Here is a 14,949-nt window from a genome sequence, read left to right on the forward strand (position 1 = left end):
TTAAATGAGAAAAAACGTATACGATTTCACAAATTTAATTAATTTATTTCATAAATCGTATTACCTACCAAGGTAATTAAATATACATAGTACCTACATAAAATATTTTAAAATTATTTGTAACAAATTTGGGTGTCGTAACTACCTATGTAAAATACAATATAAAACAAATATTAATTAAGTACAAAAAATATGATATTTTATAATAGCATAATATTTTTTAACTGCTTTTGTATTTTAGATGTATCTATTTATTTAACTATATAACAAATTATAGATTGTTGATAATGTAATGCTATCCACTGAGCTTTACTCAGAATCGTTTTTTGTTAGCAATGGTGTAACATACATCCCACCTTCTCGACTTCTCACTTAAAACAGTTACTGCACTCAGATTTTTATGAATTACATCTACAAAATAATTTGCAAATACGTACTCATGATTTTAACGAATTTTTGTCAATATTTTAATTTCAAATACTAATGAAAAAAAATTGTACTTATATATTCTTATAATTTTTTTATCACTATAAGAATAACTTATGAGGAACTTAGTTTTTAATTTTCAAGTATTTTGACTCAGCCAAAAAAATTTTATCGATGTCCTTAAAAAAAAAATAAACAAAAACGAATATCTTAAACGATTTATAATACCAATCTAAATAACTGGTAAAATTTTTAATTTTCTATGACTCATACTTTTTGAATTATAACATATTTAACTTCGTTTGAAGAGAAAATCGTTATGGTTACGCGATTTCGTAAACATTTAAAATTCAAACGCATATAACGACACTTTTCCTACCTTTTCCTATGAGTTTTCTCTATAGCTATTTGAAGAAAAATTTATGAAAAACTTAGTATTAAATTTTTTAACCTTTAATATAAACACAAACAATTTTGTGATTTTTTAACTATAAAATTACTTGCACATTTCCGAAATTTAGAAATACTTCATACAAAATTTGAACTATAATTATAAAAAAATTGTGACTAATATAGTCTTAATTTTCACATGCCCTAAATTAATTTTACCATAGCGTTTTGGAATTTTCTACTATTATACCTGTATCAATTATTATAATTTTCAAAGCTAAGAAACAAAAAAAACATACTTCATTGCTAAATTAATACATTCATCACTACGTTCAGTAGGTATCTAAAATTCTAAAATTTAAAACTGTTTTTATACAACGAAATGCATTGTAATTTTTTGTTGTGTAACTATTTTATTATTATTATTTATTGACGATTAGATAAAAGACCTACCTATAAGTATCATATAAAATATGAATTAATAAATATAAAATAAATGCAATTTAAACTTCTCTAAACTTTTTAAAATGAAAGATTGGTTTAAAAGATTGAAAGTCAATTGCTAACCTCACACACATTCTGGCAACACTGTACCCATCCTTGATTGGACGGGACCTCCCTCCATTTTTTATTATCAGTGAAAAATTATAATTTACTGATAAATAATAATATTAAACTTGTGTCTTGTACAACTCTTGTGTGCATGTCGTATTTGCCATGTGCGTTTGCGATTTAATCGATTCATACATTGAATAAAAATCAGATTTAAAATCTGTAAGACTGTAACTGTCTGCTGTCTAATCACAGGATTAGGTATAGTGTGTAGTTCATTGATTGTCTTCGGATGTATTTATAATCATTTTGTTTATTAATTCTTTAAGAATGAAACCCGAAAACCAAGATCAAGCGGTCCACAGACCTGGGCCGGCTAAACAAGACAATAAAAAACATAAAACTGGTCGACACAGAAGTAAAGGAACTCTAGAAATTTTGAAAAAAGGTATTTAAAAGTACTATTGGAAGTTTAAACTTGAAATGTAAATAACAATAAAATATTATACTTTAGGACGTACTGCACAGAATTCAGCCAAATCCAAAGCTAATCACCAGTTAAGTCGTATGGAACGTAGACATCAAGCTAAGATTTTGCGTAAAACTAAAACAGAAAACGTTTTGAGTGAAAAACGTAGGTCTTTAAATGTACCTCACTTAGTTGCTGTTATACCTCTTAGCAATAATGTATTTGTTAATGAAAAACTGATGGAGATGACCAATGTATTGCAAAAGGCTGATGTAAAATTAAGAACATCTGTTGCATCTGAAGGATACTCTCATTTATGGTTATTATAATTATTGTTTTTACAATTTTTACAATATCGTACTTACTAATATTAATTATGTGATTTTCATTTGTTGTAACTTAATTGAAATTGGCCTTATCAAACAATTTTTATATTTTTGTTTTAATAGTTTATATACTTTAAGTACTTATTCTATTGATAAATTCTGAACATCAGAATATCATAATAATGGTAAAATAGTAAATATATTGCCTCTTATTTTCACTCATATTTAAACATCAATTTGCACTTAGGTTGAAAACTAATTTATTAAATTTGAATTTTCTTTTTTTAATTAGGATTGAACAATTCAAACAAGCATTTACTTTCATTAGACCTGACTGTAGTAGTGTTCTTGGACTTTTAGATACACTTAAGGTAGTAGACACTATTTTGTTTATGGTTTCGGCTGAAGTTGGTTTTGATCAAGATGTTGATTTATTAATGACTTGTATATTAGCTCAAGGACTTCCTTCAACTGTTGTAGCTATTACAGACCTAGAAAAAATACCTATTAAAGTTTGTAGCTACTGATATTTAACTTAATTTATACTATTTATACTTATCTATAGTCATTTAATAGAAACAAAATGAAACAAAACAGTGCATTCAGAAAGATATAGAAAATTGGCTACCTGATGAAAAAGTCAGCAAAATTGATACATCCACAGACATTCTGAATGTTCTTAGACGCATAAGTTCACAAAAAAAAAGGTCTATTACATTTCGTGATAAACGACCACATTTATTAGCTGAAGAATTGGCATTTATCCCTAGCTCTGATGTTTGTATATTTAAATTATTTTATTCTAAATTGAATATTAAATATATATATATAAATATTATTCATAATTTAATTTTAGGATAATGTAGGTACTATGAAAGTTACCGGTTTTTTGAGAGGACAGACTCTTTCTGTTAATTCTCTTGTACATATTCCTGGCTGGGGTGACTTTCAAATGGAACAAATAGATTTGACCTCTAATGATTTTATTAAAAGTTTTACTGGGAAAGATGTGCAAACTACAATCTTGGAAACTGCTAATCCTAAACTTCAAGTATATAGTTTTATTTTTCAAAAATATTTTTATTTTAAAAATGCGTTATAAAAAAAGATAATTTAAAGGACAATTTGGCTTGTGAAAATATACCTGATCCAATGGATGCTGAACAAACTTGGCCTACTGATGAAGAAATGAAAGAAGCGACATCTAAAAATAAACGCATGATTAAACGTGTACCTCAGGGTATGTCTGTGTACCAATCAGCTTGGATTCCTGATGAAGAATCTGACCATGGTATGTATAATGTATACATAATTACACACATATATCATTTATACATAAATTAAATTACAGCAATTATAATATATTTGTATTTTATTTGAACAGATGATGAAAACACAGAATCTGATGAAGGTTCTGATGATTTTTATTCAATTGAAGATGAAACTTCTGATAATGAAATGAAGAGTATGCTAGATGATCACATGGAAACTATGTCTATGACTTCTGTTGCTTCTGAGGCACCGATTGAAGCTGATAAATATGATTTGCAATTTGATTTAGATGAAGAAGAAAAAATACTAAACAAAATTAAAGGTTTGAGTTTCTATTTTAAAATAAACTTAAAAACTAGTTACACACGGAGGGGTTTGTTTAGGCTGTTTTATCCACCGCAGATTTTCTTTAAAAATTATATACCTATTCAAATGAAGTAAAATGGCTAGAAGATGTCCACGGTTGACCGCCTGAAATCGCGCTTGCTCAATTTTTAGGTGGTCAACTGCATCCACTAGATATAATATTAAACTGTGAATTTATAATACTCATATTCACACAAAGCAGTTTGCCCGTTAACTGCCACAGATTTATAGTGTATCTGTCATTTCGTAATCCATTAATAATCTGCTTCGTGTATAATCAAACCATAGACATGATTGAGATCTTAATCCTCGTCCACATGTGTTCATTTTGCCTTTGTGTAAATAAGTTGTAGACACAGACTATTAAAGAATTTGTGACCGCACATGGCTAAACCGCTTTGCGTGTAACGTACTTAAAATTCATTAAAATATTATAGTACTATAACTTTTATTTGAAATGGTAATTCTGGTTTTTTCTTATAACATAATGTTATCTTTACACTATTTAAATTAAGAAGAAAACTCGGCAGCGATTTGTAAGTAGGGCGGTGGAGATGGCAAACAGGTCTTATCTACTCAGTGCCTAATTAGATTGGTTGTCTTCTTAACTTGAATAAAGTATTAATTATTAGCAAATGTCAAGTATAATTAGAGTATATTGTGCTAAATTAGAGGTTTCGAATGGTCTGCGAGACATTATGTGGTGATCCGCTAACCATACCTACAAAATTTAAAAATACCCATATTATTTTTATTTTTTGTATTAGTTGTGTTAATTTAATATCTTTGTGAGTGAAAAAAATATAAACCCAAAAATCTCATTAACTTATTTTTATAATTTTAATTTTCCCTTGATAAAAGTAATAATATGGTTTACATTTTTATATAATGGTAATGTGTTAAATTGTTGATAAATGTAGAACTTTTACTTAAACTTGAACAATAATAAACATTATTATATGCCAGCTATATAAGGAATTTCACTGTATTTTATTTATTCATAATTTTAATTCTAAAATCTGTGCAAAAATTGATTCTTGATTATGAGAAAAATATGAGGTCTAAAATTAATGGGGGTCCATGACATGTAAAAAGTTCTCTAAGTGGTCCGTAGTGTCAAAAAGGTTGGGAACCCCTGTGTTAAATAATGTTTTTTTTTATCAAAAGTGTAGTACATTTTTATAATACTAAAAATATAAACAATACAAATACATGTGTTCATTTTATTTTAGAAGCAAAAGCTGATCAAATGTTTCCCGATGAAGTAGATACGCCTAATGATATGCCAGCTAGAATTCGCTTTCAGAAGTATAGAGGTTTACAATCATTCCGCACATCACCGTGGGATGTTAAAGAAAATTTACCTCCTGAATATGCTAGAATATTTCAGTTTGAAAATTTTGATAGAACAAGGAAAAGGATGTTTAAAAATTTGGAAAATATAACCGGTGCTATGGTAATTATTTTAAAATAAATTCTTTTTTTTTTTTAATCAGAATAATTTATTTAAATCCATTTTTAGCCTGATTGGTACGTTACAGTTCACGTAAAAAATATACCATCAAAAATGTTTCATTCAAGAGATGCTCGTAATCCTGTTGTACTATTTGGCCTGTTGCCTCATGAGCAAAAAATGTCTGTGCTAAATGTAGTTTTGAAACGACCATCTACTGTACACTTTGATGAACCAATTAAATCAAAATCAGAACTTATTTTCCAATGCGGTTTTCGTAGATTTACTGCAGAACCTATCTTTAGTCAGCATACAAATGGAAATAAATTTAAAGTAAATAAATTTGAAAATGATATTGGATTATTCTTATTAATTTATCTTATTATTTTAGTATGAACGATTTTTTCATCAAGATTCTATAGTCGTTGCTACAATGTTTGCACCTATTGTCTATCCACCTTGCTCAGTTATAGCCATGAAGTACTGCAAAGATGGTTCATTTGTAAATATTCAAATAATAATTTTATTCTATTGTATTTTATTTTATTATTTTTTTTCAGCAAATAATTGGAAATGGAAATGTCTTATCAGTAAATCCAGATCGAGTAATTGTTAAAAGAACAGTTCTGAGCGGTCATCCATTTAAAGTACATAAACATTCGGCTGTAGTTAGGTTTATGTTTTTCAATCGAGAAGATATTGATTGGTTTAAACCTGTTGAGCTACGTACTAAATATGGAAGGAGAGGACATATTAAAGAACCTTTAGGTATGTTTTATAACTTAATTTATTTCAATTTAAAATAATAGTTGGATACAAACGTTTAAAAATGTCTTCTATTTGTATTAAATATAATTATTTCTGTTCTCAGGTACTCATGGACACATGAAATGTGGATTTGATGGTCAAGTAAAATCTCAAGACACTGTATGCTTAAATTTGTACAAACGGGTTTTTCCAAAATGGACATATAATCAATTTTATAATGTAACAAAATAAAAATATATTAAGTTTGATATTTGCTAGTTACTTCATCTGTTGTTTTCCAGTAGCCTGTAAATATCTTTGTATATTATTTCTAAGAAATGTAACCTTGGTGCACTTTTCTGAAATAATGTTACTATCCCATTTTGAGGTGTTTTAATTGCCAAATAATATAATACTTTTTGAGTATGAATAATGTCAACAATAAGTACATCAATAATACTTTCCCAAGGTAATGAAAAAACCCTTTGATGCCCAGTTATATAAGTTGTAGTCAACTGTAATCCAATGGGAGCTGTTATCAGTAATGATTCGTTGGAGACTTTGAAACTAAACCGTAATGCAAATATGATCAAGGAAATTGTAATTATAGAAATAGTTTTTGGACATAATACTATAGAATTACTTAAATATGAATACATTGCTATTAGTAGTGACAAAAAAATGACAAAGCATTCTGTGTTGGAACATTTTTCGCGTTTTTCCACACAATATTCAATGCATGAGTGCTTCAATGATTCTTGAATAGAAGACTTCAATACAAGTTTATCGTCTGATTTTATAATGTTCATAATTGTTTAAAAATCGTAAAAATTCTTGATTCAAATTACCGTTAACTTCCAAAGTTCACAGGATGGTCCAACTATTCACCACTTGTATACTATAACGCCGTTCAATCTATAAGTACTGTGCATCGTAAGCTGAACGCACGATAACGAAAATTTATTTTGTTATGCTTAAAACATTATAAGGTCTTGGATGTATATGGTGCATCACAAAATAATAGTATAATTCAGTACATAACAAATGATTGAAATTTAAGATATAAAATTGTAGAATTTTGAATAAAGTTAAAAATGTTTATCTGTTTAGTGTTTATCTCATTATTTTTGATAGTGATTGATCAAGGGGGATCAATGATTAACGTAGAATGATTTAATCTCCTGGAAGAAACGCGACTTACCATATTTAATTAAATATGTTGGTGGTACTGAAAATCGAGACGATCGTCCGGTTTACCACACCTGTTTAGCATAGTGCATCACTGCATCCCTTCCAACTCCTACAGTTCCTGCTCTCTCTGAAATTTCGGTGTTCATTTTGTGTACGTTCGTGTTTTTCACGTTTCGTTAACCTCTTCCAAAAGCCTTATTTTTCGATTTCTATCATTTGTTGTTTCACCAACCGTCTAGGAATCGTAATTTAAAATGGGTAAGTACTACAATTTATATAAATATTTCGAAAAATTAAAAAAAATATATATCGGCCATGTGGTTGTTACAATCAACAATTTGTGAAACGTAGACCGGCATTAGTCTAATAATTGATATTATATTATATTTTTAAAACATTATTTACATTGTGTTGCTCAAGTATTAACGCGAAACACTTTATTTAAAACATATATTCAAATTTGAATTTTTAAATGTATTGTAGTTCAAATTGATAATTAGTTAGTTGATTATTTAAGCTGTTGTGGATGTCTATTAAACTTATAATTATATCAATATCATAGGTAAACCTCGTGGTATTCGTACGGCCCGTAAACACGTAAACCATCGTCGTGTGCAAAAGTGGGCCGACAAGGACTACAAAAAGGCACATTTGGGAACAAGATGGAAGGCCAATCCTTTCGGAGGAGCTTCCCACGCAAAAGGAATTGTTTTAGAAAAAGTGTAAGCATTGTATCTGTTTAAGATTGATAAAGTCAAAAATTATCAATGTATTTTATTAATTTTTTTTTTTTCATTACAGTGGAGTTGAAGCTAAACAGCCTAACTCTGCTATTCGTAAGTGTGTCCGTGTACAACTTATCAAAAATGGAAAGAAAATCACAGCTTTTGTACCCAGAGATGGTTGTTTAAATTATATTGAAGAAAATGACGAAGTATTGGTAGCTGGATTTGGTAGGAAAGGTCACGCTGTTGGAGATATTCCTGGTAAGATATTAAATTCTTATTATTTTTATAAACCATATATTTTATTGTCATGTATATTTTGTTTACAGGGGTTCGTTTCAAGGTAGTCAAAGTAGCGAATGTTTCATTACTTGCTTTATACAAAGAAAAGAAAGAGAGGCCTAGGTCTTAAAAACTTAATAATGTGGATTTTTATTATCATTTAATAAATAAAAACAATTTTTAAAGTGATTTCGTGTTTTATTTAAAGAATGCCAATAATCAATACTTATCTAGTTACATAATGCCAAATGGTTATTTTGAGTATTAAATTATCAATTTCATAATTACTATTTTATAAATGTTTTTTATAATTTGGATGTTGGAACTTTCAATACATTAGATCTCTGGTATAGGTTGTTACTTATGTTCAATTTTGTATACATTAATCATTAAATGCTAAAATGGTGATGACTTATGTATTTAAACATACAATATTCTAATATCTTTATAAAGTAAGTTATTGATGCTATACAAAAAGAAATACTTGGTGCCGAGCAAGAGCCTTCAATTTTATTGTATATTTTCCTAAATGATAAAATTATTGGAATATTTTAGGGACCTACATTTTTACTACTAATTTAATATTCTGGTTCCGTGTAGATTGTAGACATTTGTACAATGTTTCAAATATGGGTAGATTATAAATAACTTAATAAAACCTTCAAATAATCGTAATTTATTGAGATTGGCTGTTATAAGCATGACTCAAATATTTGTATTGTTTTATGATGAAATTCAAATATAATGTAATGCTCTAAAGTTCTACTTTAAAACAACTAAAAAGTGCAAGCAGTTTTATATTAAAACTTCCATTAACTGTTTTTACTTATTTTTATAATGACAAAATTAGGCTAGAATTTAAATTCAAACATGATAATAATATATACACATACAATGTACTATACTATTATAATTTTTAAGTAATCTGTTATTTCAAAATTAGTGCTATTTGAGTAGAAATATTCTGTATTTTATGTAAATCTAAGACCCGTTTTGCAAATACTTGCGTTCATCTTTCCCTTTTTTTTTACTAGATGAAAGATGGTCAATGGAATATTTACTACTTAGATCATATTATCATAAGATTTACTTTATGAGCTAAAATATTCCACTATTTTTTTTCTCAATTTGTAATTGTAGGTAAAAAAGAAACTAAATAATACTATATTTTATTTTAATTTCGTTAACTGGTAATTAAAAATATTATTTTAATATACTTTTAAAAATAAAACTAAACATTTAATTAGAGAAGTATAAAATAAATTCACTTTTTCAATAAACATAACAATTCACAATATTTATCGACGTCGTGTGATGAAAAAAAATCTGTAAATTAACTTTAAATTTTATCTATTGATTGGCTTTGAAGAATTAGAAGTAATTTATTTTGCCAATTACATAATATTCGACTTTTATAGCTATAGTATATACCATAAAAATACTTGAAAAATAAGCGCGAATAAATATATATAAAAACCACTAAATATATAAGTAGGTATATGCAAAATATAATTTTGTAATTGGATTTGTTAAGACATAAATTCAAATTTATAAATTACCTATCGAAAAAATGTTCGGTTTCATCAGTAAAAATTTTAGTACCTTATACAAAATAAGTAAAGTAAATAACATTTAATGTTTTGACACGTTTATTGTTTTTATCGTGCCGCTATTTATGTTCATTATAGGTATATAGTATATACGTGTGTTTTGTTAAATTTATGTAGTATTTGAATTTTGAATCATGCCAATCAAGGGCCATTATAAATTGTAAGTACCTATTTTATAGCTAAAAATAAAAAAATATATTTGTAAAATTATTTGTTCATACGTAAATAATAATATGAATATTACATTATTTAATATGCACAATTTGTCTAGATTCTAGCATGTAATTCTGTATGATTTAATAGCATAATTATAAAAATGATTTAATTTAAAAAATGGAAATCTTTTATTAAAGTACCCAAATTTCGATTTTTTTAATGAAACTTTAATTTGTAAATTGCCATTTCCATTTCCGTCAATTTCAATATATATTTTGATTTATAATTTAAAATTTATATTTTATACAGTATCCATATTACTCATTAACTTCATTAGTATGCACAGAACAATAGTTTTACTCATAAATTGTTAATCATAATCATAAATATTAAAATTTATATATAAAACCACGGTCTTAGGAAATCTTCTAAAAAGTCAGTAAGACCGCGGCCTAAATTCCATAGATCTATGAATATAGCAATGGCCTATCTATTATTTAATATCTAGGCCTAAACTCTCAATTCTCAAGTCTAGTCAAAATATTACAGATATACCGTGTGTCCCGAGAAACAGGGTACACTTTATCACTCATTACCTTTTTAATATTTTTCAATTCTGTTTGCTGGACATTAAACTGCACATATAGACCATAAATTCCTATGAGTTAAAATTTTTTTAACTCAAGTATTGCGCGCAATTAATATCATTTTTGGATTGATCGATTTTTTTCAAGTGATTTTGATGTATCAACTATTTATAGTATTGTAAACTCAAAATTAGCTTAATTAAAGCTAAAAGTATAATTTTAAAATCTCATTAAATATATTTTTTTAATTGTACGTATTATGTCTTTTTAAACAACGTGATGTAATCAAAATTATAATTATTAAAAAAGTAAATTTTTAATATTTTTAACATTATCAAAATTTATTGATAACAAATCATGCTTGATAAAATATTTATCTTATCTTGCCATCTTGGTGATAAGTAGTTGTAATGTTGTATGAAAAATAATAAACATTTTAAATAAAAATTAAACATTACCATTTGTCATTTGAGTTATTAATTTATTTTCTATTAAATATTGATCAGATAATTTTGTTTCAAATTATAAGCTAACTTTTAAATAGTTATATTATTGTTTTTGAATGTGTTTCATGTAATATAATGCCAAGCAGCGTGAATTCTTTTCGATCAACATCATCGTTGACATATTTGCCTTCTCCAGCAACACAACGGTATGTAATCATTAATTATTTTGCTTAACTAAAATACTCAAGATACTTATATTTGAAAATATTGCAGAACCTGTATGTCTGCTGCTGTTAAACGTTACCGCTACTTGCGGAAATTAACAAATTTTAGACAAATGGACTTTGAGTTTGCACTATGGCAAATGACGTTTTTGTTTATCAATCCTCAGAAAGTGTATCGAAACTTTCAACATAGAAAAGGTAAGAATTATTTATTTGGTTTATGTTGTATCATTTAATTTTAACTTTTGTGATAGAAACAAAACTGCAATTTGCTCGTGATGACCCTGCATTCTTGGTGCTTTTAAGTGGATTACTATGTGGTAAATATTTCAAAGTAATCTTTCTATGTATGTGTTTAATTTAATTTAATTTATTTCAGTTTCATCAATAGCATTTACTTATGTTTTAAGACTCGGTTTCATTGAGTTTTTAAAATTTCTATTATATATTGTAACAGTTGATTGTTTGTTATCCGGTGTCATAATAAGTACAGTGTTATGGTATGTATTTTTAATTAATTCAAAACTATACAAAATAAGGGCTTTCTATTTATAAATCAGAATTTTAGTTAATTATTTTTCTGTATTCATTCAAATCAACTTATATGAAAGTTATACCTTAAATAAAAGTAAAATCTTTCATAATTTTTCCCCATATTTTAAAAATGTATCAAAGGCTAGTTTTCAATCATTGATGTTTGGCAAGCATACCAAAAATCAAATGGGCAAATAATTTGTGTTTAGTGTTTTAATAATTATAAGTATATTCATCAATTATAATAATTAGTTAGCTATTCTTTTGACTTGTGTTACATTTAGCAAATTTATCTGGAAGGATATCAATAATGAAATATTGGCCAGGTTCACACGTTTTGGAAATGCAGCATTAGATTCTTTTTTATTTTGTTGACAGCATTTTATATTTAGATAAATAGTACATTGTGTTCTCTTATATTATTTCTAATATTTTATTTTTATTTATAGGATAGTAGCCAACAGATATTTAATTAAGTCCAACTATAAAGGGCAAGATGTTGAATGGGCTTATGCATTTGATATACATTTGAATGCTTTTGTGCCAACATTAGTAATATCTCATATATTTCAACTGTTTTTCTATCACAGTATGTATAGTTTTTTTTTATTTAATAGTTTATAAAATCTTATGATAGGATATTGTAAAATTGTAAACATAAGATTAAAATCCACTGGTCCAAAAAAATGTATTTAATCATCCTATATACAAGTATTTTCTCATACAGAATGTTTCAAAACTCTCATATCAAGTTTAGTATTTTTTTGGGAAATCATCATATTTAAATGCAGTTTTTTTTTTACAATAATAAATATTAAAATTCTGATTGAATTGCTTCAGATTTAATTTCTTTTTCAAATATTTAAAAATAATTAATAAAAAATTTTTATGCATATTCGTTTTTGTAATTTTTAATTTAAATATTTTATCAATCATTTTTTTTTTTTTAAAAACAGTTCAAAAATAAAGTATTCAAATTAAAAAAAAATTGATCAAGTTGGAGTAAATTATGTTTTTAAATTTATAAAAATAATAGTTATCTTTATTTCCTAGCAAAACACAGATGCATAATTTAATCAATCCCAATTTGAACTCTGATTTTTTTATGGCAATCTGTAAATATCTAATTATTAGTGAAGCTTTCAGTTAAGATAAAAAAATTAAAATTTTTAATAATTGATATTTTGTATACCATAAATTATAATAATTCAAATAAAAAATGTATTGTTCACATTTCAATAATGAAATATCTATTTACTTTATTTATACATACCTAATTAAAGTTTTGATTTGAATAGAAATAACATTAGCTATGGCTTATCATGTACTAAACAGCGAAATTGGTTTTAAGTATTTTAATTATTGTGAAGTGGAAAATTAAGAAATTGGATATAATCTTACAATTATAAATTATAAGTTATAAGAGTGCTCAAAATGGAAAATTTTACAAACTGGAAGTATAGATAAAGTGGCTACAATATAGTACATTTCAAGATAGTCATTAATCAGAATTCTTTGAATACATTATAAATTGTGAATGCAATCATAGATGAAATTGTTGTGTAGGTACTTTTGATATTTTTGAAAATTGTATTGTTTATAAAAATTATTATTAATAATTTGTATCCTGTAGATTTTGATTCTGTCAGAAACGTCTTCCCAAGTAACAATTTCCTTTATTTTATCAATATTATATAATATATCTTGAACTGGCACAAAAACTAATGTTGAGATCTGGCATGTTCTAGTCTATTTTGAGTACTGAATTATAACAAACAATTGCATTATGTTCTATTTAATGATATTGCTTAAAATGATTTTATGAAAATATTAATTAATAACTTTTTGTTTTTCTTTAGTATTTCTCAGACATGATTGGTTTTTACCTTTATTTATTGGCAACACACTATGGCTTATAGCTATTGGTTATTATCTGTACATTACATTTTTAGGATACAGCTGTAAGTATTAAATATTTAGTATTTTTTAAGTTAAAAGATAAGCATGAGACACAGTACACTAATTCTTTTTGTCTTCTTAATGCACAACATAATACTACTATAGTTAATTTTAAAATTTTAAAATACTTTATCATATAAATATTCAATTCAAAATATCAATTGTTTAAATTTTAATTTTTCAAAACCACATATAATTGAATATTTAATTGATTTAATGACTTATTCTGTGTCATAAAATTTTGATTTCTCAAGCCAAAATTCTAAAATTAAAAATTATTTTAAAATATACAATTATTACAATAATTTTAAAAAATCTATTACAATTATAAATCTGTATTAAGTACCATTGGAATCTGAAAGTGTTTATTAATTATTATACTTCTCAATTATTTTAACTATTACAATTTTTTAAATAACATTCTTATACAATTTTAAGACGTAAACATTGAATAATACTTGTATATCTACATTAAAAAGTAGTATTACAGTTTTTAATAGTGGTTAAATAATTCATCTTTTCATGTCAGACTAAGTAGTTAAATAAGTGGAAATGGCTTTTTTTTTTTAAAATAATTATTATTTTTTAACACAGATAAGAATAAATTAATTCTTTAAATAGACTATGGAAGTTCAAAAATTATTCTATATTAATATTTATAGAAATATTCTAAAAATTAATTGTTTTATTTTATTACACATTATAACATAAAATATAGGAAAAAAATTTGCTATAGAAAAGTATCCTATTACACAAAAAATAACACAGGATAATTATTCTCTATGTAGTATAATATACAATAATTATTTCCTAAAATATTAGGATATATTAGGAATAAGTGTTATTCATGTAGGTATTTTAGGTATTTAAATTTTTTTTTATTGCAATGGTTATTGAAAAACTTACCACAAATTAATTTTGTATTAATTTATTAAAACAGATTTTAACCTAAACTAGAGTATATATTTCAATAGCCATTGTAGTATTAGATATAAACTTAATTCACATAAATAATTGTGTTTGATATATTTAAAAACAGTTTGTTTTTTTTTCAGGTTTACCTATTTTGCATAAAACTGAAGTATTATTAACTCCATTTATTCTGCTGTTTTTTTTATATATTTTATCTTTTGCAATAAATTGGAATATAAGCGACAATGTCATGTCTATATACAAATACAGAATTTTATAACACTAAATAATATGTATTCATTTTTAAATCTATTAAAAAAAA

General features: G+C 25.6%; 4 protein-coding genes across 4 annotated transcripts; 3 read left to right on the forward strand and 1 right to left on the reverse strand.

The window, feature by feature from the left end:
• The first annotated feature begins 1,462 nt into the window (after positions 1-1,462).
• LOC114129543 (pre-rRNA-processing protein TSR1 homolog) lies at positions 1,463-6,272 on the forward strand. Its single transcript, XM_027994309.2, has 13 exons — positions 1,463-1,629; positions 1,698-1,816; positions 1,883-2,156; positions 2,456-2,675; positions 2,740-2,940; positions 3,020-3,214; positions 3,283-3,454; positions 3,548-3,757; positions 5,034-5,257; positions 5,324-5,587; positions 5,646-5,756; positions 5,815-6,022; positions 6,126-6,272. The coding sequence occupies exons 2-13, from the start codon at positions 1,699-1,701 to the stop codon at positions 6,251-6,253; spliced, it is 2,325 nt and encodes a 774-aa protein (XP_027850110.1). The 5' UTR covers positions 1,463-1,629; position 1,698; the 3' UTR covers positions 6,254-6,272.
• Positions 6,024-7,125, reverse strand: LOC114129544 (phosphatidylinositol N-acetylglucosaminyltransferase subunit H-like). Its single transcript, XM_027994312.2, has one exon. It carries the CDS (start codon positions 6,808-6,810, stop codon positions 6,286-6,288), a length of 525 nt encoding a protein of 174 aa, XP_027850113.1. The 5' UTR covers positions 6,811-7,125; the 3' UTR covers positions 6,024-6,285.
• A 156-nt stretch (positions 7,126-7,281) lies between these two features.
• LOC114129545 (40S ribosomal protein S23) lies at positions 7,282-8,388 on the forward strand. Its single transcript, XM_027994313.2, has 4 exons — positions 7,282-7,450; positions 7,755-7,914; positions 7,994-8,178; positions 8,247-8,388. The coding sequence occupies exons 1-4, from the start codon at positions 7,447-7,449 to the stop codon at positions 8,327-8,329; spliced, it is 432 nt and encodes a 143-aa protein (XP_027850114.1). The 5' UTR covers positions 7,282-7,446; the 3' UTR covers positions 8,330-8,388.
• A 1,489-nt stretch (positions 8,389-9,877) lies between these two features.
• LOC114129575 (protein unc-50 homolog A) lies at positions 9,878-14,937 on the forward strand. The gene is made up of 8 exons (XM_050201227.1): positions 9,878-9,969; positions 11,145-11,204; positions 11,272-11,420; positions 11,477-11,542; positions 11,602-11,722; positions 12,206-12,345; positions 13,616-13,717; positions 14,771-14,937. Exons 1-8 carry the CDS (start codon positions 9,944-9,946, stop codon positions 14,905-14,907), a joined length of 801 nt encoding a protein of 266 aa, XP_050057184.1. The 5' UTR covers positions 9,878-9,943; the 3' UTR covers positions 14,908-14,937.
• The last annotated feature ends 12 nt before the right edge of the window (positions 14,938-14,949 follow it).

The sequence above is a fragment of the Aphis gossypii genome, chromosome 2 (assembly GCF_020184175.1).
Source record: "Aphis gossypii isolate Hap1 chromosome 2, ASM2018417v2, whole genome shotgun sequence".
In the NCBI taxonomy this organism is placed as follows: Eukaryota; Metazoa; Arthropoda; class Insecta; order Hemiptera; family Aphididae; genus Aphis; species Aphis gossypii.